The 27,996-nt window shown below is 34.2% G+C and overlaps 1 protein-coding gene across 1 annotated transcript in view; it reads left to right on the top strand.

Moving 5' to 3' along the window:
- LOC121472315 (zona pellucida binding protein) overlaps positions 1-27,996 on the top strand; it is an 89,272-nt gene that overhangs the window by 48,394 nt on the left and 12,882 nt on the right. The window contains exon 7 of the mRNA XM_041723577.1: positions 4,274-4,451. Within this exon, the coding sequence (XP_041579511.1) occupies positions 4,274-4,451 (178 nt within the window). The remainder of the gene's footprint in view (positions 1-4,273; positions 4,452-27,996) is intronic.

Genomic DNA, 27,996 nt, shown 5'->3' with positions numbered 1-27,996 from the left:
TTTCATCAGTCTGGATGTCTGTCTCTTTTCCCAGGTTTAGGAAGTTCTTTGGTATTATTCACTTAAATTACCTTTCTATTTCTTTGTCTTTCTCTTATACTTATGGGACCTCTATAATGCATATGTTGACTTAGTTGATGTCAGATAAGTCCTGTAGAGGTTCTTCACTCTTTTTTTTTCCCCCCTTTTGTCTGATTGGATAATTTCAAATGATCTGTCTTTGAGTTCATGGATTCCCTTTCTGCTTGATTGAGTCTGCCTTTCAAGCTCTCCATTGAATTTTTTAGTTCAATCATTATATTCTTCATACCAGAATTTCTATTTGGTCCTTTTTTATTGTTTTTTGTTGCTTTGTTGAACTTTTCATTTTGTTCATGTATTATTTTTCTGATTTCATTTATTACCTCTGTGTTTTCTTGTAGCTTACTGAGCTTTCTTAAGATTATTTTAAATTATTTGTTAGGCAATTCATAGATATTTATATCTTTATAGTCTGCTATTGGAGTTTTTTTGGTGTCATATTTCCCTGATTTCTTTGATGATAGTAGCCATGGTTGGTGCCTGCACATTTAAAGAAATTGTCACTTCTTCCAATCTTTATGGTCTTGCTTTAGAAGGGAATGACCAGACTACAGATTTTGTGGGTTCGGACGGGGAGTCTCTCAAACCTTTTCTGTGGATGCGCCTGCTTAATTCCTCTAATTCTATCCTGGGGGAATGTCTTAGAATTGTATTCCTTCTTTCAATTCCATAGATCCATGCTGGGTGCTGAGAATCACAGCAAGTGTTAAGAGCAACTCGGTCCTTTTCTCTGTAACAGTGCTCTGAAATGTCTGGGCTTTGTGTGCCAGCTCCACTTTTTTCCCTCCCTTCTAAAGGAGGTATTTTAAGATTTTGCTCCTTCTATTATAGTTTGTAGGGTCACACCAGCTATGCTAATGGTTACTTTTCTCTTTTCCCTAAAGCAGTGCACTTAGATTTAGGGCCAGTGGGTACAGGTACCATTGTCTTCCCTCTTGAAGGTCAACCATCGTGTAGGAATTTACAGAGGAGGTTTTGCTATCCCCATCCTTCCACTCCCTCTTCCCCTTCCAGCTCCTTTTATTCCCCAGCTTTTGATAGAGAAGCTTTCTTGTTATTTTCCCTTTGTGACTAAATTATTTTCTTGGTTCATTTTTTTTTCTTAGAGTTTTTTTCTTCAACATATTTAAGGCTTATTCCCCTTATCTCTGTAGGCTGCTAAGTTAGAACATTCTGGAATGCTCGGATTGATGTGAAATCAATCAGGAATTTAGCTACAATTACATTTGCAATTGTCTCCTCATTTTTAGCCTCCTCTCTCTCTCTCTGTCTCTTCCTTCCTTTCTCTTCTCATTCTCTCTCACTGTTGAAATGTAGAAACAAGGTCTTTGTCCTCTTATGTTTATGTTTAGTGAGATGATTTGTAGCAGGAGGATTTTTCAGGATATCTACTAATCTGTATGTTTGGAAATGGAAACCTTCCTGTATTTTTAAATGTCATTTTCATACTCCCATTGCCTGTGGGCAATTAGAAATATGCTACTTTAAAATTTTTAAATATAACTGTTTAAATCCCTAATAATTTCAAAACAAATTACGGTTTGCCTTCAGTTCTTAAGAAGAACTGAAGTTTTTCTCGTGCAAGTTTCACTTGTTCTGGAACTACCACCACCACAGTGACATTGCTGAGTGAAGAGTAGACTCTCTTTTGTCTTTTGCTTCAGGATTAAGTCATCTCCACACTGCAAAGTTAAATTATTCTACGTGCTGGAATTCAGTATGTATCTTTGGAAAGGATTCCAACTTTCATAAAATTTAACTGTTATATAAGTTTTTATTTTCTTTCTTTTGCCTTTGGTTCTGCTTTGAAATTGAACTTTATCAAAAAAAAAAAGAAAAAGAAAGAAAGAAAGAAAGAAAGAAAGAAAGAAAGAAAGAAAGAAAGAAAGAAAGAGAAAGAGGAAAGAAAGAAAGAAACTGAACTTTATCTCATAGTTCTGTGCCCAGTTCACTGGCATATGTGTACAGCATCCATGTTACAGTGTTCCCACCACAAAATGGACAGCTTTGTGTTTCTGTTCAATAATTTTCTATAGTTCTCCTTTGGGACCTTGTCTTATGAGACATGACATCCTTTCTGTCACTTGCTCGCTGACCACCAGTATCACTGGTCTTTCCAATGCAAACTCACAGTTCTTTCTATTTCATCCAAGATACCTTTAAGCTTCCATCTCCTTTGTTTCTTAATTCCATCCCCATTTGAAGACCATAGTTATTTTCCACAGAGATTTCCAAATATATGTGTAACTTAAAATTTCTAGAGGATTCTAACTTATGAGTGTACTATCTGTAACGCCTGGTAGATAGTAGTAGCTCCTCCTAGCGGATAGTAGAGCTCTAGTTGGACTTGGGTCTTGTGTAATGTGTGCTGTGTTGCCTGTTGTGGAACTCCCATGACGTTAAGTAGTTCCTGCTTTCTAGGCTTGCTGGACTAATGTGGAGTGGATATTAAAGCCTTTCCAGGCACCTTTACTCACTACCTAATTTGGCATGGTCAGTGGAGCAGATTGTGGTATTTAAAATAAGCTATTCAACATCTCTTTTATGGAATTCAGATATTTTATAGACTGCTCATTATTGAAATAGTAATGTTTTCTTGTTCTAGTTCTCTAATTAATTTATCCAGTCATTGTAGAATATATTCCTTCCATAGATGCTTAACCATTTTTTAGTTTTCTGGGGGATTGTGAGGGGAGGAGTAGCATGGACTAGGAACTCTGATATTTATTCAGTCAGATTAATTCTTCATATCTGAGACCAGATAATTGGTGGAGAGTTTCTAGAAGTATGATTTGTTCTTATACTATCCAATTTGGTTGAAAATGTTTTACATTAAAATCCATAATTCTAAAAAAAAAATCCATAATTCTTACCCAACTCAGAGAATTTGTCAATTTCACCCATTGGTATAAATAATTCCATGTCAACCATAAACATACTTAATAGAAAACATTTAATTAATGATTTAGCAGTCTTTTGCTTTCTTTTTATTTTTGTCAAAGACGATATCTATCTTTGTTCTTTTTAGAGGGAGCATAAGAAATAGCAATCTGTTTATGTGATCATTTTTGTTCCTGTCAGTTTTTCCCATATCTAGCATCATTGATTTTTTTGGGGGGGGAGGTAGGGGAAGTAGTATTAGGAAGCTGAGTGATTATAATTGTGTCTCCTGAAACTTTTAATTATGGCCTGGCATTTAAATATAGTTAATTGGATAGCATATTTATATCAAATTAATTTTTAAGTACTTACTTAACCAAATTTTTTGTTTTTGACCAAATAAATAGCAACAAATTTACCAAAATTTATCAAAAGCAAACCATTTAAACTATAAAAAGTTGGTGAGTAGTTGACTAATAGAATAAACGTTGTATATTTACTTTAAATGCAATATATTGCATAACATTTGTACAGTTACAATCATCATGCAAGGAGTGTAATTTGTAAGACATTTGAAGAAAATCAGTACATTGTAGCCACCTTCATTGGTTATAGATTGGCATGAGTCCATTTGCTTCTGACTGCATTAGAAGTTAGAAGGGTAAAATGGAGGAGAATTAACTGGCTCGTAGAAGGTTTCAACTTGTGGCCCTATCTCATGCTTTAACACAGAAAATCATAAGCCTCTTGTTAATTTTCAGGTTCAGCCCAGAATAATTATTACAAGCATAAAGGTAATTATAGATCAGAGTGATCCCATAATTATTTTATAAATTTAATTTTGGAAATTTTAACATTTGCTGTATTTCCTGTTTTTAAACCTGATTTCTCTTTGTGGAAAGAACAGAGGGTATTTCTTTTGAAAGGGTATGCTTTTTAAAGATACTTAAAGTACATGTTTTTTAAAAATCACATTAATTGTTGGAGTACATGTCTTGGGGAGGTTTCATTTCAAAAAGCTGTTTTGATTTTTCTCATATGCCCATCCATATATTATTCAAAATCTAAAGGGACTAAAATGTTGGTTATATATCTGAATGATTTCTTTGTGTTGTATTTGAAGTACATTTGGAAATTTGATGTTTATAGGTGACATATTTTAATTTTCACATGTGTTATTTATGTCCTATGAATATAGGATAAGGACCTCAAGAATTTGTTTTCAGTGCTTCTAAGTACATAAGCACCCTTATTTGTTCTAAAATTACATTATTTATGATAATAATTTTCTCATATTGTATTTCAATTTTAGGCTAAAAATCTTATAGAGAGATTTTTTAATCAACAAGTAGAAGTTCTAGGCAGACGTTCAGAGCCATTGCCTGAAATATACTATATTGAAGGTACTCTCCAAATGGTTTGGATTAATCGCTGCTTTCCAGGGTATGGAATGAATACCCTGAAACATCCAAGATGTCCTGAATGCTGTGGTATGTACTGAACTATAATTTCATGGTTTATACTTATGAACTCACTTTATAATGCCTAAACGAATGCCTATTATTTATTCTTACTGTCATATAGATATTTCTTTAGCTCATTTGAAGCAGTATTTGAAAAGACTATGTGAATCTGAAGACTGAAAGAAAAAAAGCTGGCTTAATTTCAGCCTTTGTATTAATATTTATGCTAAAGGGGTTGGTTGGAAGTGTTAGGCGGTGGCCTGGAAGGAAAAGCAAAGAATGCAAGTCAGAGCTACTTACCCTAACAGGAGCTGAGTGACATATTGTTTGGAATCAGTTATGGATGCGTTTACATTTGTGTAGTCTAGACTAGGTATATTTTTACCTTTTTTTAAAATTTAAGTATGTGGAGTGTTTTATTACTAGTTGTTTTTTCTTACTTGACCCTAGCTCTAATGAGCCACTCACTGGCTTTCATCTGTCTTTTTCTTATTATTGAAGAAAGTTCTACAGAGGCTATTTAGGATGAGTTAATTCATGGATTCCACATTTTCAAATTTTTATATTCAAAAGTTGAGTGAGGCAGTTAATCTTCAGTTTTAAAAGGCTTGCATATATCAACATCAATAAATTAGTACCATTATCATTTGGTCTTCTCTGTTTTTTTCTCTTTTCTGAGAGCTCGAGTGGGATCAAAATCTTTTTCCTATAATAGAGCACTAAATGTTCCTTTTGCTTTGTGTATTTAATCTGCTAGATTTTACTTTTAGGGTTTTTTTTTTTTTCTGGTTTAGTTTTCCTTAAAGGATATGAAGTTGACAAAATGTACTTGGAAAGTTATCTTAGGAAATAGGACACGGATTTCACAAACAAAACACTATAACATATGTCAGCTTTGTAGCTGTTTTGATGATCTGTGATTATGTATATCACTTTATCACAGAAATGATGAAGAAAGCCTGGAAAACCAAACAGTAAAACCAGAACCTGATAGTTTAGCTGTCTAGTAAATGCATTTATATTTTCCCTTAATAAAGACCTAAGATAAATGAAAAAGTTTAAATGTTTGCATCTCATGAATTCCAAGGATTTTGGAATAATTAAACATAGCTCTTTCAAGTGAAATAATAGAACTGAACCCATGATAAGCACAAAAATTTTTACTACTAAAATTTTTTGCATTTATAAAATTTGGATAATAATATAGCTGTCAGATTCTCTCGTTTTACCACGTAATTATAACATTCAGTCTGTTAAACGTTGTACTGTTTGATCCAGTTCATTAAGCAGTTATTTTATTCCTGACAACAGACCCCATGGGGGGTATGTAGTGAAACTTAAAAATCTCAAAACTTTTTCTCCCTACTATTTTGCTTTCCCAGAAATATGGCCTCTGCCCACAGAGTTTAGAGACACGGGAGATACATCCGTGGAACAGTTAGGGAACAAAAGCAGCAGGGGAGAGAGTGAGGAGATATGGAGCAGACTGAGATAAAGGGGGGTGGGCCACAGGGGGTGTGATTGAGATACCACCTGCCTTCAGGAGGATGTGAGACTGGAGGGGCTTTGAAGATGCAGCGGTAGCATTTACTCTCCAAGCTAGAGCTGGAAGGAGCAGCAGATTTCTGGGGGAGTTTTGTGTAACCGGGTGAGAGGACTGGTGGCGCAGGAGCTGTGGCCTTGGCGGGGCTTACAGAGCAAAGTGGAAGGGTTCAACTTTAGCGTGCCAGCATGAGTCACGTCTTTGAATAGAGGAGAGAAATACAATGTTTTTTAAAAATTTTATGGGATCATTATCATTGCCCAGTATACTTATTAACTAGTGATTTGCTAAATTTCATCTCATGCCATCATACAGTAAATATTTTAATTTAGAATTACCTTTATACTGTTATCATCTATCAGACAAATGAAGCAAGACTGAGCTTGCTTTCTGAATGGAGCACAGTCTAACGTGTCTATCATATATGGTGGTTTTTGTCTATTTTTACGTGAAGCCATCAAAATTTTTGAAGAGCGTATACTACCCAAAAGGACATTTAAATCATTCTTTGAGTTGGAAGGCATTATAAAATATAACACTAGTTGTAAGACAAAATTAACATTTTAAATGAGCTTAAAATCCTTTTGAGTATAAAATGTAATACTAGATAGCAGCAAATAAAGCATACAAGGGGACTTTGTAAAACCACTTATTTCCAAAATGAAGATGCTTCAAGTTTATGTTTAATAAAGAAGATTGAGGAGGACATGAATGTTTGTTACATGAGACAAGATTACATACTTTTTTAGCAGTTGGTGAAGTGAGCAGTGGTGTTTTCTTCTCTTTTGGATGTCTTCTGCGAGTTTTACTTATAGATGACAGGTGAACACTGTATATTAACTAGTGGAGACTTAACATTTTCACCTGTGTTCTCTTCCTCGTTTCTAATTTGCTTAGCATTTTAAATTAATTTTCACTCTAAATTACTTCTCTAGTTTTACATTTAGCATTTATTATATGCATGATTTGTCAATCATTTTGGCACTGAAAAGGATTCTAATTAAATTGGGAATTATAGATGTCTCATAATTTCATAAATTATATTGCAAAGATAATACAACCAAAGACCAGCTAGAGTATTCTGATAAAATTTTTTTAAAACAAAGATTCTGAAATAGGATTTCCTTGGTAATTTCTATAGTTTTTATTGTTTCTGTAAAACTCTGTATGTCTTGTTTTTATCTTTCTCCATTTTATTCTTATCACCTCAGAAAAACACGTGTATGTTAAATAACATTTTTTTGACATAATATCCACTTCACCTTCTTTTTTTTCCTCTTTAAACTATGGTAGTGGTCTTAAAAATCTGATGTATATCAAAATTACCTACAGATTTTCTCAAAAATAAGTCAAGGTATGTGAAGCAGACATCTGCATCTGTCATAGGCATTTTAGGTGATGCTGAAACAAGTAGAAGTTTGAGATTCCTGGGTATCAGCATTGGTATGGTAATACCTGGTAAAGTGCTTACCATACCCTTAGCTTTGGTGTGGTAATACCTCGGGGAAGTGCTTGGGTAGTAGCCCTGGAAAGGCAGTATCTAGGTAAGAGAACTTTCCTTCTACTGGGAAACATTACTTTTCACTGACTGTTGCAAATCCAATGTATAGTTCAATAATAGTTTATGCAATATCATTAATTTCTGTTGCCTTCTTTATACATAAGATTTGCTGTTATACATTCAAACTTTTGGGAATTCCAGGAAGACTCAAGCAAGGAGCTCTTTGATAGTGATATAGTGTCTGTGTGAGCAGTCAGAAATAATTAGATTACAGGTTAGAGTATTCAAACATCTTGAGATGATTTTATTAATAAAGCGGTTTTATTAATAAAGTCCTGTGTACCTTTGTTCTTCATGTAGTGAAAGTGAATTGTTTAATAGGTACAGTTGTTTTTAATAAGATGTTTTAGATTCTGAAATTTATTCTGCTAAGACATGCAACCCTCAACCTTTGTTTTAATTTTAAATCCAAAAACCAAAAAACAAGCTGATATTGACAAAACACAATCGAAGGCAAGAAGTCTCACCACATACACAGCATTACATGATGATAAAAGGATAGATCTACCAAAGTAGATATAATAATAAAATACTGCTAAATTTGTGATTACTTAGTAAATAACATAGGTTTTAAATACATAAAACAAAAATTGTCAGAGAGGTAATGCCAAGCCATATAGAAGAACAATGAAATTGGACCCAGTCAAAAAATCACCTCCAGATGTATTATAGATGTAAATACATGAAGAAAAACTATAAATATTTTAGAATATCATGTAGGAAATTATCATCATATCTTTAGGATCAAAAAAAAAAAGATTTTCCAAAACACAAAAGTCCTAAGTTTAATAAAAAATGAGTGATATTTTTTTCTACTAAGTTAAGTATTTCTGTTTATCAAGACAGTGCAGAGAGAGAAAAGATAATCCACAAAATGAGAAAATTGTAGTGGATATAACCAACAAAAGATTAGTACTCAGAACATGTAAATTAAAAAATTCAAAACAATTTTTAAAAATGGGAAAAGATTTGAACAAGTGTACTTCACAAAAGAGTAATTCCACATGATCAATGGATACCTGAAAATATATTCAAACTTTGTCATCAGGGAAATGTAAAGACAGAATGAGATGCTACTGCACAACTCTGAGATGGGCAGATGTGAGCAGCCCTGACTGACTAGGTGCTGGACAGGGTGCGGGGCCCCACAGCCTGCCTGCCCCAGGGGACGTCCTGCCACTTTGGAACACAGCGTGGCGGGGCGGTGACTGCGGTGCGCACCCTGTGACTCGCATTCAGCTCTTACAGACGGAAGTTTCATCCCAGCCTGTTTCCTAATAGCCCCAAACCAGAGACAGCCCAAATGTCCACTAATGGTAAAACGTATGAATAAACCGTGATCTGTTCCTACAATGGAATGCTTTACAGGAGTGACGGTGAGCGAGTGGGGGTCACAATCCTGTGGATCCATTTTATAAACATGGTCTGGGAAAGAAGCTGACCGCCGCAGAGTCCACGTAACAGGCAGGGCTGACCTCTGTTTTAGAGATTCATTCGTGAGTGCCCAGACTCTCGTGCAACCCGAGGAGATTAGTACACCCAACAGAAGAGTGCTGGCGTCTGCAGGAACGGAGGGAGCGTGACTGAAGGGGGCAGAGGAGGAATTTGGGGGGGAAGCCAGATTTCTATGTGATGGCTTACACTGTTTCTGGACAGGTTTCATCATGTTGTGCAGTTATGTCTTTTTTTCTCTCTCCATGGGTTATATTTCATAATAAAATGTGAAAATATTAAGTTTTCCCCTGAAGCTTGAACACCATTGTTAGAGGTGAAGGAAAAAAACTTGTGTGTCTCCTCTAATAGTTCCAACTTATCGTTTCTGTTTAGTGTCACTTGATCTTTGTCTTCATAAATTTATAATTTTAATAGAGCTATTAGAAGTGGCTCGTTCAATGATAATGAGATTATTATGACTTATTATCTGTTAACCATTCAGTTATAAACATAGTTCTGTTTTACTCTGCTGCCTTCATACTAGTTTTATTTATTTAAAATGGCTAACTAAAAATTATTTTTCAGCATTTTGTTTATGTTGACCTTTAGATTATTTCCTATTTTTACTACTATAATAAAGGTGATTTACAATTACATTTAGCTTTTATTTTTTGAGTTATTTCCTTGTATGAATTTACAGGGATGTGATAACTGATTTTTAAAAAGTGAGCGTTTTGACTCAGATATTTTTGGTATATTTTATTTCAGATTAAGATGTTCATCCTATCTTAACCTTTCTCACAATAGAGGTGTAATTAGACTTGTTGGAACTACTTTTATTGGACTCTGAGCATCACTTCCTGAACAATAAAAAGCAGACTTTAATTTTTTTATTATTTTTAACTTTTTATTTAAATTCAGTTTGCCAAAAAATAAAAATAAAAAAATAAATTCAGTTTGCCAACATAGGGTATAACACCCAGTGCTCATCCCATCAGGTGCCCTCCTTAGTGCCCTCACCCTCCTGCCCTTCTGCCACCTTTGTTTGTTTCCCAAAGCCATAGAAAGTAAGGCCTGTGTCCCTCATGTCGCTAAAATCCTCCATTAATTGGATTGCAAGGAAGACTTCACCCAAAAAGTGACTCTTGAGTTGAGCCCTGTGTGATAAGAAGCAGGTCATGGCAGAGATCTGTGAACTGAGTTTTCTTGGCAGAGAGAAAACGCAATTGGGATTTTATCTGATAGGGATTGCATTGAATCTATAGGTTGCTTTGGGTAGTATTACTATTTTTATCTTAATGGTTTTAAGTCATCTAATCCAATAATACAGATGTCTTTCCTATTGTTTACATCTAATTTGATTTCTTTCAGCAGTGTTGTGTAATTGTCAGTGTACAGGTCTTCTACCTCCTTACTTAAATTTATTTCTGAATATTTTCTGATGCTATTGTAAATTATTTTTAAATTTCCTCTTGAATTGTTCATTGCTAATTTATAGAAATGCAACTGTTTGTATTAATGTGCAACTTTGCTAAATTTATTAGATTCTTATGAATTTTTTTAGAGTCATAGGATTATGTCACCTGTGAACAGAAATAATTTTCTTCTTCAGTTTCAGTTGGATTCCTTTGCTTTCCTTTTTCATATCAGATTATACATATTTATATGTTGAATATAAATGGCAAATGTGGATGTCTCTGTTGGTTTTGATCTTGGGGAAGCTTCAGTCTTTCATTGTTGAACATGGTGTTACCCAAGAGTTTTTCACATATGGCCTTCAATATGGTTAGGAACTCTTCTTCTATCCATAGTTGATTATCTTTGCCATGAATGTGTGTCAACATTGGGAAAATGGTTTTTCTGTATCTGTTGAGATGAGCATGTGTTGGGTTATTTTCTCCCTTTATTCTGCTAATGTGTATTATTACATTGGTCAAGTTTTCATATGTTGAGTCATTCTTGCATTCTGGGAATAAAACCAACTTGGCCATGTGTATGATCCTTTAATAAGTTGCTGAATTTGGTTGCTTTTATTTTGTTGAGGATTTTTGCATCTATACTCATAAGGGATATTGAACTATATTTTTCTTATAGTGTCTTCGTCTGGGTAATTCTAGCCTTATTAGACTTAGGAGGTTTTCCCTCATCTACAAACTGTGGATGAGTTTGAAAAAAAATTTGTGTTACTTTTTGAATTTGGTAGAATTCACCAGTAAAGCCATATGATCCTAGGCTATTCCTTCTGGGCAAGTTTTTGATTACTGATCCACTATCTTTTTTCTTTTTTAAGATTTCACTTATTTATTCATGAGAGAGACACAGAGAGAGATTGGCAGAGACACAGGCAGAGGGAGAAGCAGGCTCCATGCAGGGAGCCTGATGTGGGACTTCATCCCGGGTCTCCAGGATCACGCCCTGGGCTGAAGGCAGGCACTAAACCGCTGAGCCACCCAGGGATCCCCCTGATTCACTATATTAATAGTTACATATCTATTCGGATTTTTGATTTCTTTATGTGTCATTTTTAGTGGATGGTGTGCTTCTAGAAATTTGCCTGTTTCATCTAGGTTATTCGGTTTATTGGTACACAGTTATTCAGTTATTCATAATATAGTTTATATAATGTGTAAAATCAGTGGTGATGTTCCTACATTCCCTAATACTGTGATTTTAGTGTTTTGAGTCTTCTCTCATTTAATCTTAGTCTACCTGAAGTGGTCAACTTTGTGCATCTTTTCAAAAGAACCAACTTTTTTTTTTGTTGATATTTCTCTATTGTATATATTATATGTATACATATATAATTTATGTATTAACCTCACCTTTCATCTTTATTATTTCCTTCATTCTGCTGGCTTTGTGCTCAGTTTGTTCCACTTTTCCTAGTTCCTTAAGCTAAATGAGTTTATTAATTTGAGATCCTGCTGCTTTTTTTATGTATGTGTTTAGAGTTATAAGTAACACTCTTAGCACTCATTTTGCTGCACCCTATAAGCTTTTTGGTATATTAGGTTTTCATTATTATCTATCTCATAGTATTTATTTTCTTTGTGTTTATTAGTTGATACATTGATTAATAATATACTGTTTGATTTCCAGGTATTTGTGAATTTTCCAGTGTTCTTAATTTACTTATTTTTAGCTTAATTCTGTTGGGATCAGAAAAGATACTTCATTGATTTCAATCTTTTAAAATTTATTAACTTTTTTTTTTTTTTTTGTCACCCAGCAATGTAGTCTGTAGTGGAGAATGTCCCGTGTGCATTTGATAAAAATATGTATTTAGCTACTTTGATGCAGGCTTCTATGTATGGCTCTTGAGTCCTATTGGTTTATAGTTTTGTTCAAGCCCTGTATTGATTTTTTGTTTGGTTGTTACTATTAAAAGTGGGGTTTTCAAGTCGTTTTTTTGTATAACTCTTTTTCCATTCAATTCTGTCATTTTGCTTTAATATTTTGGGACTATTTTATTAGGTGCAGTGCACAAATGTTTATAATTGTTGTGTCTTTATGATGAACTGACATTTTCCTTCATCAATGTGTAATGTCTCATCTTTTTATTTTGTAACAGTTTTTGTTTGTCCATTTTGTCTGATATTAGGATATCCACCCCAACTTTCACTTGGTTATTTGCGTATAGTAACTTTTTCTGTTTTTGTTTTTTCCACTTTCAGCCAGCCTATCTGCATCTTAGATCTATTTGAGTCTCTTGTGGATAACATGTAGTCACATAATTTTTTATCTGCTCTGCCAGTATCTATCTTTTGATTAAAGAGGTTAATTTACTTACATTTAAAGTTATTACTTATAAGGAGGGGCTTCAGGGTTTGTTTCTTTTCTTTTTTTTTTTTTTTGATACATGTTTCCTGTATTTCTTAAAACTTTTTTTGTACTTTATCTCTTCCATTCATGCCTTCTTTTCTGTTAAGTTGATTTATTATGGTGACACTTTTGATTCCCTTATTTCCTTTGTATGTATAGCATACTCTCTGATTACAACGGGGATGACATATGACAACCTAATTTTATGACAGTCTAATTTTAACTGATACCAACTTAAATTTATTCAAATATAAAAGCTGTACACCCCCTTCAAATTATTTGTGTCCTAAATTGTATCTTTAATACTGTATACCTCCAAACAGAGATATATAATTATTTTTATGCATTCACCTCCTAAATCCTTTGGAAAATAAAAAAAGTGATTATAAATCAAAATAATTATAATAATACCTACATTTATACTCCTCATGTATTTACCTTTACCAGAGATCTTTATATTGTCACCTGGCTTTGAGTTTTTTTTCTAGCATTCTTTCATTTCTACCAGGACTCACGTTAGCATTTCTTGTAGGGCAAGTATAGTGGTAATGAACTCCCTCAGCTTTTCTTTCTCTGGAAATAGCTTAATTTCTCCCTCATTTTTGAGGGGCATAATTACCAGATACAGAATTTTCAGGTAATTTTTTTTCCTTTTAGCTCTTTAAGTATATCATGTGACTTTCTTCTGGCCTACAAGATTTCTCCTGATAAATTAGCTGATAGTCTTATGTAGGAGCTCATGTACATGATGAGTTGCTTATGTATTGGTTCTTTCAATAATTTTCTATACTGTTACCTTTCAACAGTTTGGTTTTAATGTGTGTCAGCATGGGTCTCTTGAGTTTGTTCTACTTGGATTTGTTAAGTTCTTTCATTTGTAAATTGATGCATTTCTTTAAGTTTTTTACCATTATTTTATTGTCTTTCCCTTCTCCTTCTGGGATTCCCATAATTTCAACTTCCAGGTGTCCTGCAAGTCCTTCTGATTCTATTCATTTTTCTTTATTTTTCTTTCTATAACTTAGACTTGATAATTTCAATTGTCCTATCTTCAGATTCACTGATTCTTTCTTATATGTACTTATATCTGCTGTTCAACTCCTCTAATCAGTTTTTATTTCACTTACTGTGTTTCAGCTACAAAATTTGTTTCCTTTTTATGATTTATATTTTTTATTGTTATTCATGTTTTTTCTCATATACCATCTTCCTCTGTCTTTTGTTCTTTGTAGTCTTTTAAGCCTTTTAAACATAGGATAGTTTTTTCTAGTAAGTCTGAATTCTAGGCTTCCCTCAAGAATGACTTCTATCGGTTTATGATGTTCCTTTAAGGGCACATGATTTTTTTTTGTGTTTGTTTCTTGCATGTTTTTTCTTTTTTAATTGAGCATTGAAATATTATAATGTATAGTCCTACAAGTCTGTCCCCAGCCTCCCCCCTGCAACTTTGGGCATCAGTCGTAAGCCCCATGCTGTTAACCTGGGCTTCTCATCAAGCGGCTGTAGATTGGAGGTTCCAACAACTTCCTTAGGTTTGATTAATATACTAGAGTAGCTCACAGAACTCAGGGACAACTATTATTTTATGTTTATTAATTTTTTAAAGGATGTGATAAAAGATCTGAATCAGCAGCCAGATGAAAAGATATATAGGATAAGGACCTGAAGAAAACAAGCTTCTGTCCATGTTGAGCTTGCAGCCTACCTTAGTAGCACAAGAAAGCATTCTGAGTACACAAGTGTGGAAGCTCGTAAAAGAAAAAGATCAAAAAGTTGTTCTCATAGGTTTTTATAGAGGTTTCATTACATAGTCAGGTTTTTCCCTTTCACCACTTTGAATATATCATGTCACTCTCTTCTGGCCTGCAAAGTTTCTGCTGAAAAATCAACTGGAGGTTTTATGGGGTTTCCCTTGTACCTAATTATCTGCTTCTCTCTTGCTGCTTTTAAAATTCTCTTTGTCTTTAATCTTTACCATGTTAATTATTATGTGTCATAGTGTGGATTTCCTTGGATTCATCTTGTAGGGAGAGCTCTGTCCTTCCTGAACCCAGGTGTCTCTTTCCTTTCCCAGGTTAGGGAAGTTTTCATCTATTATTTCTTCAAATGTGTTTTCTCCTCTATCTCTTTATCTTCGCCTCCTGGGCCCCTTGTAATGCAAGTTTGTTCACTGGATATTGTTTCAAGAGATCTTCTAACCTATCCTCATTTTTTAAACACCTTTTTTCCTTTTTCCTTTTTTTTTTTTTTTTTTTGCTGTTCAGCTTGGGTGCTTTCCAGTTACCCTGTCTTCCAAATTGCTGATTTGTCTGCATCTGCTACTCTGCTGATTCCCTCCAGTATATTTTTCATTTCAGTTATTGTATTCTTTTTAAAGTGTATTTATTTTTTTAGTAATCTGCACCCAACATGGAGCTTGAACTCATCACCCCAAGATCAAGAGTTGCATACTTCTCTGACTGAACTACCCAGGTGCCCCACATTTCAGTTATTGTATTTCTCAACTCTGTTAGATTCTTTATTATATTTTCTTTTTGTTGACGTTTTCACTGAGTTCTTATACTCTTCTCTCCAACCCAGTAAGCATCTTTATGATCATTACTGTAAATTTTTTACCAGGCATACTTCTTATCTCTGTTTCATTGTTTTTTCCTGAAGATTTGTCTTTTTCTTTCTTTTTAGAGTAAATTCTCATCCTCTCATTTTGCTTGACTTTTTGTGTTTCTGGGAATTAGGTGGAATAGGTACTTCTCCTAAACTTGAAAGAATGGTCTTGTGTATGGTCATTCCCTCTGTGGGTTGTGTGTGTACCTGCTCACTGTGGCTGGCATGGCTGGGGGTGCTATGGTGTGGTGACTAGAGCTGAAGTTGGTGTGGGTCAGGTGGTCTTAGGGCTGTGCATGCAGAGAATACCCCGTCAGGACACCTGAAATATATGGAAGCCAGTGGGTCCTGGGTTGTTCTGTGCCAGAGGTGCCCTGATTGGGTGGCTGGAGTTAAGGTGGAGTGTAGACCAGGAGTTATGGTGTGCTTTACGCAGGGACAGGTGGAGTTGAGGGTGGGGCATGGATGGTGGGCTTGGGGCGTGGGGTCACCCTGACAGGAAGGACAGCTGTTGCTCTGGTTCTTTCTTAAATATGTTTAAGGATCTTAATTTTTTCCCCCTTTGCTCCTTTTCCACATCTCTACTCAACTGCCAAAGAATACTTTTCCCTTTTATTCTTTTTCCCTCCTCAAAAAAAAAAAATATATATGCTTCTTGAATATTTTGGAGATTTTCAAAATATAATTTGGTACTGATTTAATCTACGGTGGTGAATTAACATACTCTGTGTTAATTTAATCCATATATTTATAGTTATTTTATTGGAAACGTGTATATACTGCAGTTATTGAGTGTATTGGTTTATAAATACCAGTTATGTCCATCTATTTGATAATGTATGTTTGTTAATATATCTTATATTCACATGGATTTTTTGTTTTCTGTGAATCTTTGTTGTCATTTACCAAGATAAAATAGTTAAAATTCTCAAATACTGATTTTTAAAAATAATTCTCTGACATTAATAAAACTACTCCAGATTTTTATTTGTGTGATTTTTTTCTAGCCTTTTCACTTCGAGTTTTTTTGTTTGTTTGTTTGTTTGTTTTTGTTTGTTTTTTAGAGAGAGAAAGAGAGAATGAGCAGGGGGACGGGCAGAGGGAGAGAGTATCTCAAGCAGATATGGACATGGAGCCCAGCTCAGAGCTTGATCTCATGACCCTGAGACGATAACCTGAGCCAAAACCAAGAGTCAGACGCTTACCTGACTGAGCCACCCAGGGGCCCTAACCTTTTCATTGAAGTAATTAATGTGTGTCTCTTATATAAGGAATGATAACTAAGTCTTCAAGTTTTAATCCTTTTTCGACAGTGTCTTTTAATCCATTTAATCTATGGCTCACTTTAAGTATACTGTAATATGCTGTATTATTCACTTAAGTATAGTGTTTTTATCAGTTTCAAAGGTATTAAGAGGTGAGATGTAGACAGTATCGTTTTGAGGGACATAATTGAACACACTACAATCTGCCTTTTAGCCCTCAAATATTTTTGACTATACCACTTTGAGATACATTCCCCCTGTCCCAACTAATCTCATCTAAATATTAGTTCAAAAATTCCAAATTATCATTATATAAGTTACCCAAATTATGTATGGTTGTAACTCCAGGCATAATTCATCTTGGGGTAACATTTCTCTCTTCTATGGACATTTGAACTTAGAAAAAAAATTATATACTTCCAAAATAAAATGGTGGGATAGGCATAAGGTAGACATTACTGTTTTGAAAAGGGAGAAACTGGCAGAAAGGGGTCAACAAGTTTGAAACTCAGGAGGGAAAATTCTGTTAAATTTCAGGGCTTTGGAATAGACCTGTGTAGCTCCGTCCTCTTCCCATGGGAGTCACAGAGGCACTAACTCCGTGGAGTCTCCATTGTCCCAGATTCCAGGCCTGTGGCTTTGCTGGGTCAGCCTCTGGGCGGGGGACATATTCATGTCAGTCATTCTTTTTTATTGAAGGGTAGCATGTGTTTGAAGATAATAATGCAGCCCATTTCCTGCTTGTTGTAAACATTTGGAAATCTAACAGCCCTCTTTAATTTTATCTTGTCGGTATCCCCTTTAGTCCAAGTTAGCCATGTTTCTGCTGTGAAACATTCTCAAAAACTGGCAGATCTGTGTATGTCCTGGGTATTCACACCATTCATCAAGACAGACAGGTTTTGTGGAGACCCAGATCTTTCCAGAATAACTATGTATCGATTCCAGATTTCTTCTAGGATAGTTGAGTGGATCTATGAGTCACAGACCTAATTTCAGTAGCAAAAGTTTATCTAGCCATACCATCATTCTCTCCAGAGCTTGCTTTTAAGCAAGTGAATTCTCCAGTTTTAGCATCTTTTGCAAGGTGGATAGGCTAAGAACCTTTCAAATCATCAGGTGCTGACTCTATTTTGCTTCTCAGTGCAATCTTCAATTGATCTGTTTTCTCCTGCATTTTACTATAAATAACAAGGCAAAACCATAGTACACTTTTTATTTTGTTTTGTTAGGCAATATTTTTTTGTCTTCTGTTTTTTGCTAAAAATTCAATTTTTTTAATACACAAGGCTATTCAGGTTATCTTTTGGGGGGCAGCATTTTGATAATTTGTATCCTTTAATATCCTAGTATTCCTTTAGTGGCACCTCACAGATTTTCACATGTTGTGTTTTCATCTTTATTTATGTCAAAATGTTCATTTCTCTTTTGATTCTCCTTCCAGCAATCAGTTACTTAGAAGTGTGTTTAATTTCTAAATGTTATGGGAATTCCCAGAAGTCTTTCTTCTGTTGAATCCTCATTTAATTCAGTTGTTGTTAGAGAGCATACTTTACATGATTTGAATACTTCTTAGGTTTTTTGACATGTTTTATGGCCCAGCAAATGGTATATTTTGGTAAATGAACCATTTGTACTTCAGAAGAATATGTATTTTTATTTCATTGGGTAGAATGTTCTCTAAATATCAAATAGGTCAGTTTGGTTGTTGATGTTATTTGAATTTCCTATATCCTTTTTTTTTTAAAGATTTCATTTATTTATTTTATTTATTTATGAGAGAGACAGAGTAGAGTGTGTGAGAGAGAGAGGCAGAGACACAGGCAGAGGGAGGAGCAGGCTCCATGCAGGGAGCCCGATGTGGGACTCGATCCCAGGTCTCAGGATCATGCCCTGGGCTGAAGGTGGTGCCAAACCGCTGAGCCACTCAGGCTGCCCGAATTTCCTATATCGTTATTCATTTTCTGTTTATTAGTTATTTAGAGAGGGGTATTTACCTGTCTTAGTAAAGTGAATTGTCTATTTCTCTTTATAGTTCTATCAATGTTTTTTTCATTTCTTTTGAAAGTTCTGCTCTTTGGTACATAAATGGGTAAGGTATTATAGCCTTCTGTTTATATTAATACTCTTATCACCATTAAGTAATTCCTTATAATGCTCTTTCCCCTGTAGTAGTTTGTCTAATGTTAACATTGCCAAATAAGTATTAAAGATTTCTTTTTATTAGTGTTGACGTGGTTTATCAGTTCAGTGTGTGTATATATATATGTATATATGTATATATATATACACACACATACACACACGTATACATGTATGTATATACACACACACACACACACACACACATATATATATATATATATATATATAGAGAGAGAGAGAGAGAGAGAGAGAAATCAAGAATTGGACGCTTAAGCACTGAGCCACCCAGGTGCCCCAACATCCATTTTAGTTTTACATGTATCACAAATCTCACACCACATTGTTACTATTTTTATTAGCTGATTATCTTTTATGAGGATGTAAACAATAAGAAAATCTTATGTATTTGTATTTACCCATATAATTACCATTTCCAGTGCTGTTCCTTCTTCACATAGACCCACGTCCATCCGTCCATCCGCAGTTGATTTCCAATGGCCTGAAGGACTTTATTTACTCTGCTGTTGAAAACACTTCATCTTCTTAATATTTCATTTTCTTCATTTGAGCTATTTTGTTTACTGGATATAGAAATCTAGGTTGACCGTTTTTCTGTTCTTTATACATTTTCCTAGTGTTGCCGTGTCTTGTAATTTGAATTGTTTCCACTGGGAAGTGTGCTGTCATCTCAGTGTTGTCAATGATGTCTTTCTGAGCATCCTTTGAAGAGTTTCTCTTTGTCCCTGCTTGTACGAATGTGCATATGTTGGGCCTTGGTTCAGTTTCTTCATGATTCTTGTGCTGGGAGTCTGGCTCTGAGTGTGTTGGATCTGTGGACACCCAGTGCTCTTCAAATTGACATTTTTGGCATGGAAAATTATTCTGCTTTATTTATTGAAATAGTTTTTAAGTACCCCTTCTCCTTTAGAGACTCCTTTAGAGACCCTTGTCCTTTAGAGCTTGACTGACATTTTCTCATGGCTTTTTATTGATCTCTTCATAAAGTTTTCTGTGTGTTTTATCCTGGAGTTCCAATTGTTGCCTCTTCACACTTCCTTGTCTTTTCTTTGGCAGTGTCATATTGGCTGCTAAGCTTGTCCTGTGTACATTTTCATCTCACACATCTCGGTTTTGACCTGCAGGTAATCTAAACACTTTTTTTATCTTCCATGTATTAAGTCTTGAACTTAATGGAATATTGCTATATAATTGTTTTAATGTTCTTTTCTGCTAGTTCTCACATGTTTGTTCATAGGTCATGGCAATTTATTTTTCTTTTTATTATGAGTCATATTTTCTTGCCTGTCATACAGTTAATTTTTCACTGAATGCCAGACATTATGCATATTTTGTTGTTGTTGAATATTTTTGTATTTCTGTATTTTTATGTTAGTTTTGTTCTGCCATAGAGAAGTTGTTTTGACCATTTCTGATCTTGCTTTTAAGGTTTATTAGGCTGAACCAGAGTTCAGTCTAGGCTAGTTATTCTCTGTATTGCAACAGTTTCTGTTGACTAAGGCCATGTGCCTATCTATCATTCATGAGGGTTTCCATACTGACTCATGGTAATACTGTGCACTGAAACCAGCGCTGCATGAGTACTGGGTACTATTACATTAGAGTGTGGTGATGGAATCTAAAAGCTCATGTCCTAAGAAAACAGTGGAAAGCTGTGTGTTTTAGGACTAGCCTCAGAAGTCACCTTGTGTCACTTTTGCCATACAGAGGTCTAATCAGGTTCAGAGGGAGGTGACACAGTCTCTGGTGTTCAACAAGGTCACAATTTAAGAATGTATAAGATGGGATATATTGTGTTTGCCATCTTTGGAAAAGTCCTATGTATATCCATTTACATTTTAGAATCAGCTGGTCAATTTCCATTTTCAGTAAGTGTGATAGAATTATGATTTGGAGAGAATGTGGCTTTGTATTCATGAGCTATTTTATTTTTTTCATCATTATTATGGTATTATTGACAAATTGTATAAGATGTACAACCTGATGTTTTGATAATGTGTGCATTGTGAAATCACCACCACAATCAAGCTAATTAACATATCCATCAGCCTCCCATTATCTCCCATAGGTACCACTTTGTGTGTGTGTGTGTGTGTGTGTGTGTGTGTGTGTGTGGTGGAATCACTTACTATCCATCCCTTCAGTAAATTTCAAGTATGCAATTCAATATTATTAATTATAGTTACATTGCTATATTTTGATCTCTAGAAATTAGTTCATCCTACATAACTGATGCTATTAATATCTCCTCATTTCTCCTACCAGCCCCTCACAACCACCATTCTCCTCTCTGCTCCTTTGAGTTGGACTATTTTAGATTCTGCATGCAAGTGAAATCATGCGATATTTGTCTTGCTATATCTGCTTTATTTCAGTTAGCATAATGTCTTCTACGTTCATCCATGCTGATATGAATAGCAGAATTTCCTTTTTTTTTTAAAGGCTGGACAGTATTCCATTGTACATATAAATCACATTTTCTTTATTCTTTTATTCATGGATGGGCATTTAGGTTGTTTCCATATTTTGACAAAATATTTGCAAACCATGTATTTGCTAAGGGGCTAATACCCAAAATATATAAGGAACTCCTACAACTCAATAGCATAAAAACAAGTAACCCAATTAAAAAACAGGCAAATGACCTGAATAGACATGCAAATGGCCAACAGGTATATGGAAAGGTATTCAAAATCACCAGGGAAATGAAAATCAAAACCACAATGAGATATCATGTTATTACCAGTAAGACAAAAAATAGTCACAAATATTGGTGAGGATGTGGAAAAAAAAAACTCCTGTGCACCATCGGCAGGAATGTAAATTGCTATAGCTATTATTATGGAAACCAGTGTAGAGGTATCTTGGTTCCTTTAGGGCTTCTTAAATTTCTCATCAATATTTTGTCATTTTCAGTGAGAATGCCTTACACATTTTTTACTCTATGTTAAGTTGGACTTTTTAATTTAATTTTCAATTGCTGATTGTTAAAAAACTGGAAATTTATTTTGTATGTAGGATTTATTTCCTATGACCTACTAAACTTAGTTATAGCAGATAATTTGTAGACCTCTATGACTTGCTATGTAAACAATCATAGTTTAGCAAATAAAGTATTACTTATTCCTGTCAATCTTTGTGCCCCCTATTTCTTCTTTTCCTCTTTCAGGGGCCTTGAATAAATATTTAATTTAAATTATGAGAATGAATATGCTTTTCTTGTTTCTAATCTTAGGAAGAAGACATGCAGTATTTCACCTTGAAGTATGATACTAGCTGTAGGGTTTGTTTTTTACATGTCCTTTATCAGATTAAGAAATTCCTATTTATTCTTAGTTTATGAGTTATTATAGATGAGAATTGGATTTTGTCAGCTGTTTTTCTGCATTTATTAAAATAAAAGCATGAACTATATTTAATCTTTAAAAATATTTATTGAACTTTACATTCCTTGGACAAACTCCACTTCATCATTACATATTGTCAGATGTAACATACTAATATTTTAAGGAATTGTATTTATATTACGTGTTTTATTATAATTTATTTCTCAGTTTTAGTAATCAAGGATATTCTGGCCATTAAAAACAAGTTGGCAGTGTTCTTTCTCTGTATTCTGAAAAGTTTTATATATGTATGTATGTATAGTACATATATATATTACATGTGTTTGTGTATATGTGATATATATGTTCATATATATATGTAATAATAATAATATTTTTTCCTTAAGTATTTTATAGAATTCACCCAACGAAACCATTTGCATTAGGAACTTTATTTGTGGAAAAATACATATGGTGGTTTTTCAGAGAGCATGTGCAAGTGATGGGGAGGGGCACAGGGAGAGGCAACGAGAGACTCTTAAGCAGGCTTCACGCCCAGCGTGGAGAGAGATTTGGGGCCCAATCTCAGGACTCTGAGATCATGATCTGAGTCCAAATCAAAAGTCAAGATGCTTAACCAACTGAGCCACCTGGGCGCTTTGGGAAAATATTTTTTAATCAACTTCACTAAGATGTCTGATAAGTGCACACATTTTAATTTTAAGGTAAACATTTTAATTTCACAGTTTAGTGAGTTCTGATGTATATATTCATTGATTTAACTGATATGACTATGAACATACAGAAATTTCTGTTCCCCAAATTGTTCCCTTATGCCATTTCCTATCACTTACAACTACTTATTAAATGTAACTATCCATTCAACTCTTCAAAGGCATTTGGGTTGTTTCTAGTTTTGGCTATTGTGAACAAAGCTTGTATGAACATTTCTGTATGAGTTTTTGCGTGGAGCTATATTTTTGTTTCTCTTGGATAATATATGAGAGTGAAGGTGTAGGGTAATATGGTAAAGTATGTTTAACCTGTTAAGAAACTCCCAAAGTTTATTGAGTATTGATTGAAAGATTTTCATACCCACCAGCAAAATATGAGATTTCTACTTGTTTCACATTCTTGCAGTCTTAGTATTGTCCACTTTTTAAATTTTAGCCATCTCAGAGTGTAGTATTATCTCATTTATAGTATAATTTACAGTTACCATACAGTTGATGGTACCAAGTATCTTCTAATGTTCTCTTTGAGCACTTACACATATTCTTTTGTGAATTGTTGTTCAAACATTTTATTCTACTCTTTTATCAGGTCATTTTTCTTCTCAACGTTCACTTATAAAGGTTCATAGATGCTGGAAATAAAACGTGTATTCTTCTGACTTTCTGTATGGTATCTTTCAAATAACTGAAATTTTAATTTTGACAAAACTAACTTTCTCAGTTTTTTTCTTAATGGCTCACAGATAGTGTGTTCATCCAATAAATTTCTGCTTATCCCAAATTCATGAAGAATTTTTCCTGTTTTCTTCTAAAAATATTGACCTTGTCTAATGTGGTCTTACTAGACACAGTTATTGCACTGAGAATTTATTTTTTATTTTTAGGATTTTTTTTCTTACCTAATAATGTCACATAAGAATAAAGACAGTATGACATTTTTGTTTAAAGTTCTATCCCCTTTGTTTTTATTGCCACATTAATCTTGGCTGTCACATTCTGAAAAGGGCTGAGAAGTGGTGAGAGTTGGCATCTTTTTCCTCTTCCCCTTGTCATGATCCACAGGCTTTCCCAGTTAGGTGTGATACTAGTTGGAGGCTTTTCAGAGGTCCCATTGATTGATGAAGGAAATTTTCTTCCAGACCCTATTTATTTTTATTTGTGATTATGAATGAAGTTGAATTTTGTCATGTTTTTTATACACTATTGAAATAATCATATATTTTTTATCTGTTATCATACTTATGATGCATTGATGGATGCACAGATGTTGAACTGACGTTGTATAAGCTGACATAATGTAAACTACAAGTGATCATCATTTATAATTTCCATATGTCACTAGGTTTTATATGCTAACAGTTACGGATTTTTGTATCTATATTCATGAGGGACTTTGGTCTATAATTTTGTAAATATTTGTAAAATTTTAGTATTAGGGCACTGCTGTTTAAAAAATGAATTACAGTCATTCCTTCTTCTTGCTTTTTCTAAATAGTTTGTGTAAAATTTATATAATTGTCTCCTCAAGTGCTTAAGTCTTCATTGAAGTTATCTGTACCTGGAGGTTTATTTTTGTTTGTTTGGTTTTGCTTTTGGTGTGAAGGTGTGTGTGTGTGTGTGGCAGAGAATTATTATGGCTGTTTGGAAATAAATCCCTTTTTTATAATGGTATATTTCAAACATCTAGAAATATAGAAAATGATATTGTAAACAAGTATGCACACATATCATTCCAGCGAGCAAACAAGTATGTCATCTGTTCAAAAAAAATTTTATATTTTCATTTCATACTCTAAGATTTAAGGCAATTTAAATACAAAATAGCTGAAGCCTCCTATTAACTAGGTGTCTACAGTCCATTGTCTTTTCTTTCTGCGCAGATAGATCTGTTGTCAGAATTTGGTATTTTTTATCCCAATTCAGGATATTTTACTTTTAACTTTTTTTATTGCAGTAATCAATAGTGACAGTATTGTTTTGCATGGTAATGACTAAATACATATTGTCTTACCTTAACTTCTATAACTTGCTTTGTTTGGGGCTCAACTTTGATCTACAATTAACTTCTCATTTTGAAATTATACAGTTTATTGACTTGGACATGCATATATCCATGAAACTATCACTACAATCAAGAAAAGGATCTTTGCATGGTGAATTTTGCTTGTGCCCTTTTGTAATTGACATGACTTTCACATTCATTCCCAAACACATACCGATGGGCTTTGTGTCACTATGTATTAGCATGCGTCTTTATAACTCTCCGTAAGTGGAGTCACGCAGTATATAATGTTTGACTACTTTCACTCAGCATAATGATTTTGAGATTCACCAGTATTATTGCACGTATTCATAGTTTGTTCTTTATTGCTGAGTATGGATATACCGTTGTATGGATATACCGCATTTTGTTTATCCATTCACCTGATGATGGACATTTGGGTTGTTTCCAGTTTTAGGCCATTACAAATAAAGCTGCTATGAACATTCCTGTACAAGTCTTTGTGTGGACATATGTTTTCAGTTCTCCTGGGAAAATACCTATGACTGCGATTGCTGGGTCATACGGTAAGTGTATGTTTAACTTTATAAAAAAAAAAAAGCCAAATTATTTTCTTAAGGCTGTACAATTTCATGTTCTGCCAGCAAAGTTGGGAAGTTCGAGTTATTCTAAATCCTTTCCAAAGCATAGTATGGTCACTGTTTTTCATTTTAGCAATTCCATTTGTGTGTGTTTGTGTGTGTGTAGTGGTATCTCATTGTGGTTTTAATTTTCAGTTTCCTTTTAAAAAGATATTTTCAAGCTCCTATTGGATATTGGTATTTGATTTGCACAGTATCTGTTCAAAGATCTTTCCCATTTTTTAAGTGGATTCTTTGTCTTACTGAGTTGTAAGAGTTCTTAATATAGTATAGATGAAAGTCACTTTCTAATATACAGGCTTTCCCCACTATCTTAAGTTTCACTTTATGCCACTTTGCTTTGATGAAAGACCTGCCTTAGAACCGGTTTTCAGTAACTGAAGAACATCCAAGAGGATTTCCACTTCTGTGAAGTGGTAGGTGCTTCTTTGCTTTATACCATTTCATCTTCCAGATGTTTCAGTGGCACACTCTGCTTTCAGATAGCGAGGGGAACCTGTATTTGCCATGAATGTATTCTCCTAGACTGTAGCCTGCTTTTTTTGTTCTCAGAGAAAAATACTAAGGTCCGACTTATTAATATTTTTGTTAGGTGGTTTATGTGTTTTTGTGTTCTAAGCTCACAAAGATTTTCTCTTGTGCTTTCCATTTAGTACTTTCAGGTTATACATTTAGGTCTGTGGTCCATTTTGAGTTAATGTCCATTTGGTATAAGTAATGTTTGGTGATTTTTTAAAAATATTTATTTATTTATTTATTTATTTATTTATTTTTAAATTTATACCATGCAGATATCCTGTTCTGGTGATCAAGCACTATTTGTTGAAAATTTTTCTTTCTCCATTAAAATTTCTTGGTACCTCTGTCAAAAAATTCAACTGATATCTTTGTGTAGGCTTAATTTTGCTCCATCCATCCACATGTCTATTATTTCACCAATACCAAAGTGTCAATTGTTGGAACTTCATAGTAACTGTTACACTACATTTTAAAGATTGCTTTGGTCATTCTACTTTTTAAATTATTATATACAGTTTAGAATTAGCATGCCAATTTCTGCAAACAAGCTTGCTGCAGTTTGAATAGATTGTATTGATTCTAGAGACAAAATTGAAAATAATTATCATCCCAAACACGTTTAGTCTTCTGAACAGGAAACATGGTTAACCTCCATGTCAATTATTTTAAATTTGTCTCAAGGATGTTTTGTTGTTTGCAGATTTTTTCTTGGATTTATTTGTAAGGATGTTGTGATCTCTTTTGCTCTTGTTCTCAATGATTTGTTTGCAATGTAAATGGAATTGTTTTTAGTGATTTAAATTTCTAGTTAGCATATAAGAGTGCAGTTGATTTTTTTCAAGAGTATATTAAATCATTTATTGATTATCCATGATATTGTATGATACACAGGCTTTATTCCCATTTATTATTTTGATACCATAATTCAGTTTAGACCAATCATGTAAGATATGCCAACAATCATATTAATAACCAAATAAGCTCTGTGACTTTGTTTGGGTGATCCTTTTAATGGTGAACTCCAGGTCACAACAGTAACTGTCAGTTCAACTATGTTAAAGTTTCTGGAGACAATGGCTCAAGAAGGTTATAAATACATTTTGGTTTCTTTCTTTTTCTTTCTTTCTTTCTTTTTTTTTTTTTTTTAAAGATTTTATTTATTCATGAGACACACAGGCAGAGGGAGAAGCCAGCTCCATGTGGGGAGCCCAACGAGGGACTCAATCCCAGGTCTCCATGATCACGCCCTGGGCTGAAGGTGGCGCTAAACCGCTGAGCCACCCAGGCTGTCCCATAAGTACATCTTGAATGGAACCTGGAATCACCTTGAAGTCATTCTAACTTCATATTGTTGGGGTAGTTTACCAGAGTGGCTTCAGAGTAGACTAATTTTATGCTACATTTTTAAAAAGACACATTCATTCAGCATCATGATCAAACTATTACATTTAGCAATTGATACCACCAGTGCAAAAAAAGAAAAATCTACAATAAAAACCTTTGTTGGAATGCTTTACACTTTCCATAGAAGAGAAACTAAAATAACCTGTTATGCAATTATCTGAAAATAAAGCCCTCAAGTTTTTGTCCATGCATGTGAGTATTGTCTAAAACATGTCTTGTAGCAGCTAGGGCCCTGCCACCACTGTGCTTGGCTGAGTTCACAAATCTTTTGTAACCTGTAGCTTCCCTATCGTTTCTCTGGCTCTCCTCTCCTGCTCAGCTTTGTTTCCTGACATTAGTTAAAATCTTCTGCCGCTGTCATAGCTGTTTCTGATAAAACCACCACAGCCACCTTGGTTTTATGGTTTGGCAAAACATTGGCCTCTACCACCTTACGGGCTTGGAGGTTCTGTCTCCAAAATTTCCCTCGTTTCTTGGATCAAAATTAGAAGATTGATTGTGGTAATTGACAAAATCATTTGTAGCTTTCCTCGCCTGCAGAATAGCTTCCATCA

Source organism: Vulpes lagopus, chromosome 11, assembly GCF_018345385.1.
Source record: "Vulpes lagopus strain Blue_001 chromosome 11, ASM1834538v1, whole genome shotgun sequence".
In the NCBI taxonomy this organism is placed as follows: domain Eukaryota; kingdom Metazoa; phylum Chordata; class Mammalia; order Carnivora; family Canidae; genus Vulpes; species Vulpes lagopus.
Note: the sequence above shows the minus strand (reverse complement) of the source record. Positions and strands in the feature narration are given on the sequence as shown.